Raw genomic sequence first — 7,011 nt, 5'->3', positions numbered from 1 at the left:
AATATAATTTATACAATAAAAAATGGATAGGTTATATTATGATGAGACCTCCTTTTTAAACACAGTGTATTTTATTCGCCTTCTCTTTGGCATGTGACCTCATGGGCTGAGCAAAATTTGATCTACTGTTGTTTTATTTCGCCATATATAATAATAATTGAAGCTCAAATGATATGACAGAACTGTTCAACATCGTCTTTCAAAATGTTCAAATATAAACTAACCCCGTATATTCATTACACAGGGTTACTATAAAATTAACTGAACACTGCAAGCTATTAAAAACATTCAACGTAAACACATACAAGCCATCTTCATAAGGCTAATTGAATTCGGCGCGTCGGCGCGCTCGCGCAACAGATTTTGTTTATAAAATAAATTATCGCTTATACAATATTGTTAGCATCGGGCTCGATATCATAAATAATCAAAGTACTGAGAAGTACAGAGAGCCGGGCTCATTTACAGAGAAGTGAACAAGTCCGTTTTACATGAAACATACATTGTAATTACAGATGAATAACAACAAGACACTGGAAGAATATGTAACACAAAAATATATTTATGGCATATAGTATAAATAAAAAAATGTTTAAAAGATAAAATAAAATAAAATGCAGTTTGAATTTACATTGATGCAGCAAGGTCAAACGTTTATACACAGACGGGTCCTCAGCGGGGAGTTTTGCATAAAGGTGTGCATCGGGTCACATGCTCCCCGCATTAGCCTGGTAACACAACCTTTATCTATAGAATGTGAAGCTGGCAGACTTGATGAAATTACCTATCGCATCTTTTAAACAAATAATTTATTGAAGAAAAGGGGAGAAAGTATATTATCAATTTTTTTTTTTTTTTTTTTAGAGAATTTCTTAGTTAAATTAAATTTGTTTAATTAAGTGTTTGTATTGCTTCAAAGGTGGTTGAGCATACGTACTTTATTCTTACTCATATTTAATTTGGCGGTGAGGAAGCAGTATTTCCGGTTGAACACCGTAACATAAACCGGCTATTGCTCTACGAGCAATGCGCTCGGCTAAAAAGAGAAAGTTTTATAGATGGAATTTTGTTTTTGAAGCTTCAACATCACTTGTTTGCACAGGGTCCGTTCGCCTTATTTATATTGCAGAAATTGAATAATTAACCAATGGATTTTTTAAATAAATTATATGTACATTGGTACATAAATTGCACACGGGAGACAACAGACGAATGCATGTGGTCACACTATACCGGTAATTTATACCTGTACTAATCAAAGACCCAGCAGACCAACAGAAATTAACATCTCAGTCCTTTAATTGAACATAACGCAGATTGTATGATCCCCTAAATTACAGTAACATTATTAAGTATAATTAAATCAATTAAGCATGTAAAGAGCATAAATATCAAATTTGAATTACTTCATTAAGATTACGGTTAATAAAAAAAATACTGTAGCAACATTTGAAAAAAACACCAAGTAAAATATTTAATAAAATTAATAATAAATGTTGATATTTACTATATACTGTATATATAATAGGGCGAACAAGAATAATGGCGAACGGACCCTGCGCGAACGGATTCATGCGAACAGGTAGATAGGGCGAACGAACCTGATACCATTATTTAACCGCCTGTTGTTTCTTTTATTCATATTCTTTTATCCACTAATTAATACACTAGTTTTATCAATTTTCAATGGCATCAATTTTTGTGCAATCAGCGAATGATTCAGTATTTCGTAAACACAGGTCATCATAAACCTTTTTGGTATGCTTCTTACTTTAATGACCATCAAATTCTATTTTAATTTTCACTTTGCAAAACAAAAAAAAAAAAAATAAATAAAAAAAAAAAATAATGTTTAAGGAATGTTGATGGAACCATTGTAGATGTATTTTATATGATTGGATTTGTAATGAGCTTAGTGGTTGAGAAGACTACAATATGGGGAGGCAGGACTTTATGTATCTGTAACTAAAGTTACTCCCCCTGCTCAAATAAAGAACAAGCTAATTTTTAGTAGTAGTAATATTTTAATACGTAACAAGGAATATTTGTCAAACACTGATACCAATGTTTTGCAGCTTATTGCCATGATAATCAAGTCTCTAAAAAGGGGGTTAAACTCTAGAGTCTAGGGTCATTACGTAATACAGGTAAATTTTTATTATACATAAAGAAAATTTATAAAAACCAAAGCACTAAATATTTTTAAATGCTATACATGTATATAGTTAATGTCTAGGGTCATTACGTAATACCGGTAAATTTTTGTTATACATAAAGAAAATTTATAAAAACAAAAGCACTAAATATTTTTAAATGCTATACATGTATATAGTTAATGTTTGGAGAGAGAGAGAGAAATCGAAAGTATAGGCCAACTCAAAAAATTGGGGTATTTCGGATTACTCTAGCACAAATTGTGGTAAGGCATGCATGGATCAAATGGGATCCGGATCCCTGGAAAATTCAAATTTATTTGAACTGACATAGTAAAATTACTAAAGCTATGCCTCGGACCTCTTCCCCTTGCGATTTGAGCCAACACCTCCTAGGGAAAAATTTCTGGATCCACCCAACAAAAAAATACAATCGGGCTCGGGCTGTCGACTTGAATATAACCGATAATGCTTAAATTATAAAGAAAATCGATGTCATTTGAGTGTTTTAATGCAGGGAGAAAATACTTTTGTGATATCGGGTTGAGATGGACGCGCTGGCGCGCCGACGCGCCGAATACAATTAGCCCTTCATAATTATCAAAAAATTTTCTATAGATTCGAAGTTTGAATTTCGATCATTAAAAAGCACCTTGAAAAACGTAATCAACTTCTAGTTTTATATTTCTTTCCTAAAGTAACACGAGTAATGTACGTTTACAGACGGTAGTACATTAAATAGAAAGATGTTTCTTCAATAATGTACTTTTCTAAACTGTGTTGTGGGGGGAAAAGCGTTTCAAATACATTTACAAGTACATTTCAAGAAATGGAAAATCGTATTTTAAACTAAAGCAATCAACTTGATAAAAGAGCATTACGAAATCGCTCTTAATTTATTGTTCATTTTATTTACAACTCTCGAAATTTCTCATGAATTTATCGATGTTTATACGGTTAGCAATATGATTTTTAATGGATTATTATTTAATTAATGCACAGTGTAAGCTTAATTCTTCGAGGTTCATAATAAACGAGTGATTTAATTGGGGGTAAACACAAGCTAATTATAGACGCTATTGTTTGTAGGTCACAGGTAATTACCATCAAACTGACTGCATGGCCAATGTTTTATAACAATTTACACTACTGCAAGATAAGTGTGAAAAAGTCGTTTCTTGAAAAATTGCCGTCCGGATAAATGAGTCATTTTTCAATGAACTATTACGTTTTATAGTAAAATTCGACCGTCCGGATGCGGAACGCGAATTTCCGGATTAATGAGACATAACGGAAAAAAATCGGTTCCCAAAAAATATCGTCCGGATGGTGAAGCGTCCGTATTAGTCCGTATTAGTGATGGGAAATTGGAAAAAAAATCATAATCGATTATCGGAAATAATCGGACACACATAATCAATTATAATCGAAATATTATATGTATGAATTTTTTTCTCAATTAAAATGTCAAAATCATTTTAAATAAGAGAAGCTGAGAACAGAATTTGTATTCTTCCTTCTATAATTGCTCCAAAAGTATGAGTAAAAAAATCTCAATATAACAAGCAATATAAATATAATTTTTTAAAATTTAATAATCATAATGGGAATGCTCATGCAAAATGTGATGTACAACAGTACAAGTAACACTGTCCATTCACAACCAAAGTTCAAGAAATATACCAATGCAAATGAGTATATTTGAAATGACTAGATTTGATCGTTAATACTAGTAATTCCTTATTTACATAATCTCTAAAAAATGATCAATAAGACATTACTAGAGTTATTGCATGCATAAAAATCAAGACTTTCTATGAGCTAAGATAATGACTAGAACTAGAAATTTGGTCTATTAAACTGTTTAGATCAGTATACTATAGTTTGGTCAGAATTTGATTTTGCATGGAAAAGCCCCTCTCACAACCAGCAGTGTGCACGGCTGAGGTAAGGGCCAGTTGTGCTAATACAATCAGATTAGGGAATTGTTCCTTGTGATAAGTGACAATCAAATTCCACAACTTCCAAAAACAATCTCGAGGATAATGTTCAGCAAGAACTACTCTTTTTAAGAAGTTCCACTCTTCCTTGGTCTTTTCTGCTGAAATAACAGCTTCACTTGAATTCTTATGATTGCCTTTTTCATCACTCCACTCAACAGTTCTTCTTTCCCCATGAAATTTACACAGTGTGTTAATCTCTTCCTCACCAAAGTTGATTAACTCCTCATTGCTAAGAAAACTTATAGGTCTTAAAGCAAGGATGCTGAATGCAGTATAAGATCAGTGGAAGGAAACCTAATTTAAAAAAGTAAAATTATAGAAATAAATTGTCATGTTAGTGATAAAGCCACAATAAAGATTGGTAATTTCTTAAGTTAAATTTACATCAATACATCATGTGCTTTGACTTGTGTAATAACCTTGCTATGATGTTTTCCTTCAGGGCATCAATAAAATCTGCTGTTAGGTTGTTTAAGTTCAAATTTGTTTTCTTTATGGAATGCCCCTGAAAAAATCCTGTTTGGACGTCCATCTCTTCCTTCACAGCTTGTAGATGAGGAGATCCCATGCTTTTAATTTTCTCAAGGTCAGAGAGGCACAAATCTATCTTCACCTGTGAGGATTCAAACATTTATTGTTAAGCTTTCATAAATGTATATTTCATAAAATTTCATAAATTCCATTCTATTGGTTAATAAAAAAAATTTACCTTTACAAGAGCTAAATCCACATTTTCTGTTTGAAAGAACTGTGACAGAATAGTTACTGGTGCCATGGCATCCATCATCATGTATGTAATTGAAATGAAGGATTCACTTGCAATCTATAAAATTAAATCAAAAGGAAAAAAAATTAAAGATTTTTCTTAGGTCATTGTAAACTTGTAAAGTATTATAATTTCTGATAATCAGATTATGTATAAACAAATTGACAAAAGCTATAAATCTGAACTTTCAAAAGTGTATTATATATATATATATATATATATATATATATATATATATATGTACATGCATTTGTCCAGCTGAAGTTGAACTACCTTTTTCCTCAAACCAGCAGCTTTAGCATCCTTATTCCCATCCGCCTCAGCAAGATATGTTAGGAGACTGTCTACGGTTCTCTGGACAGTTGACAGGGCACTAAAGTAAGACAACCACCTTACAGAGTTGATTTCTTTAATTGTAAGGCAAGGATCATCCAAGATGTTTTGAATTTCTTTGAGTTTTGACTGTCGTTTACTGCTGCCCTGTAGCATATAAATGATTAGGTATTAAATTTACAAATTATAGTTTACTAATATATACTAATTATTTAAAAAAATAAACTTAAATATTTAGAGATACAAGTTACTGTTTTTACCTTAAAGTAGTAAAACAAATCTGTCAAAATCTGTTGGTGTGCCTGGAGATGTGAATTCTTGGAAGCTGCCTGTGATGTACATAAGGCTAGACGGTGAGCCACACAATGTACATTTACCATATGTGGATTCTGACGTTGCATAATGGCTGCTGCACCTAAATCAAGAGGTTCAAAATAAAAAAAACATTACTGTTTAGCTTTACTGTGTATGATTGATTATCACATTTTAAAATTACTATCTGATTTCAAACAAAGTATAATATCTGCACTACAAATACAGTTAAATGAATAAAAGTGATTTACCATTTTGTTTCCCAGTCATTGCTGAGGCCCCATCTGATCCCATACTCATAATTTTCGAAGCTGGCACTCCTCTTTGTTTAAATTCATCAAGTAAAGATACAGCTATGCCTTTGCCTGTTGCATCTGTACATTCCATGTTGTTGACATAATGTGTAGAGGGTTTCATGTCATCAGAGATGAGTTGGGCATAAATAACTAGTCTTTTTGTATTTGAGATGTCAGTGCTTTCATCAGACATAACCGTCACCATTGGAGAAGCTGATAAACTTTCATTTAAATGTGTGTCAGCAACCTTTGATAAACTATCAAGTAATTCACTAGCAGAAAATTCCGATTCATAATTGATGTTGCAAAATGACTTCAAGATGGCAATGTTCTCAAGACTAAGTTCATTCAACAGATCGATCAATGATTTGAATTTAGACAGGGGTAGGTTTTCTGAAACCATCCAATTAACACATGTGAGTAAGGATTTAATAGCATCATCGTACTTTGTGGTGTGTTTTTTCTGACATTGATCCATGTTTTCTTTGAGACATGGTGCTAATATGGCAAGTTTGTGATCCGCCAAGTTTACATGCCTGGTCAATGTTGAATGCTGAAAATTTTTATTCTTAGCGACTTTGTTCATACCATTTACCTTTTTATGATCAGTGCATGCATTGCAATACATAAATTCATCACTATCGTCTTCATTCTCCAATCTTAACCAGGAATACATAGTGAGCCATTTTTTCTGGAACTTGCGAATCTTCCGAGTTTTCTCTGTTTCTCTATCGCCACTTTCATTTAGTTCAGCTTCTAAATCAGCGTCCCTTTCATCGTTAACCTCCTTGTTGTTATTAATGTCAGATTCACTGCCACTCTTCTCTTTTCTCAAAAACTCTGTTAATTTACCCTGGTTCGGGAGTAATTTTATCATTTTCTTCGGCGGCATCGTGATCAACTTTCTATCAATTTCCCCGCCGTAATGTCATATATCACTGAATCTCATTGGCTAATGCAATGAGTGTAGACCAATGAGATTTCGACTTTTGTAGTGTTTTTTTTTTTTCAATTCGGAACATTTCGGGTGTCTAGTTTGTAAATTTAGAAAGAACGACGTTCTGGAATTTCTTTCCGAGAAAATGAAAACAAAGGAATGTGTATGTGACTTTCTAAATTTATTGCGTCCTTTGGGATGCACATTGAAT

The 7,011-nt window shown here is 32.6% G+C and overlaps 1 protein-coding gene across 1 annotated transcript; it reads right to left on the bottom strand.

The window, feature by feature from the left end:
- Positions 1-4,030: 4,030 nt before the first annotated feature.
- On the bottom strand, positions 4,031-6,755 carry LOC133180343 (zinc finger protein 862-like). Its single transcript, XM_061314889.1, has 6 exons — positions 5,819-6,755; positions 5,516-5,670; positions 5,196-5,402; positions 4,866-4,979; positions 4,576-4,769; positions 4,031-4,418 (listed from the first exon to the last, which is right to left on the bottom strand). The coding sequence occupies exons 1-6, from the start codon at positions 6,753-6,755 to the stop codon at positions 4,031-4,033; spliced, it is 1,995 nt and encodes a 664-aa protein (XP_061170873.1).
- Between the last annotated feature and the right edge of the window lie 256 nt (positions 6,756-7,011).

Source organism: Saccostrea echinata, unplaced genomic scaffold (assembly GCF_033153115.1).
Source record: "Saccostrea echinata isolate AGI-Se365-2 ecotype Australia unplaced genomic scaffold, CSIRO_AGI_Sech_v1 ptg000006l, whole genome shotgun sequence".
NCBI lineage: Eukaryota > Metazoa > Mollusca > Bivalvia > Ostreida > Ostreidae > Saccostrea > Saccostrea echinata.
Note: the sequence above shows the minus strand (reverse complement) of the source record. Positions and strands in the feature narration are given on the sequence as shown.

Coding starts and splice junctions, on each gene's coding strand:
- LOC133180343 (XM_061314889.1), bottom strand. CDS start 6,755: ATGCCGCCGAAGAAAATGATAAAATTACTCCCGAACCAGGGTAAATTA. Junction 5,671..5,818: donor AATGACTGGGAAACAAAATG/GTAAATCACTTT, acceptor CTCTTGATTTAG/GTGCAGCAGCCATTATGCAA. Junction 4,980..5,195: donor CTGCTGGTTTGAGGAAAAAG/GTAGTTCAACTT, acceptor TTAATTTTATAG/ATTGCAAGTGAATCCTTCAT.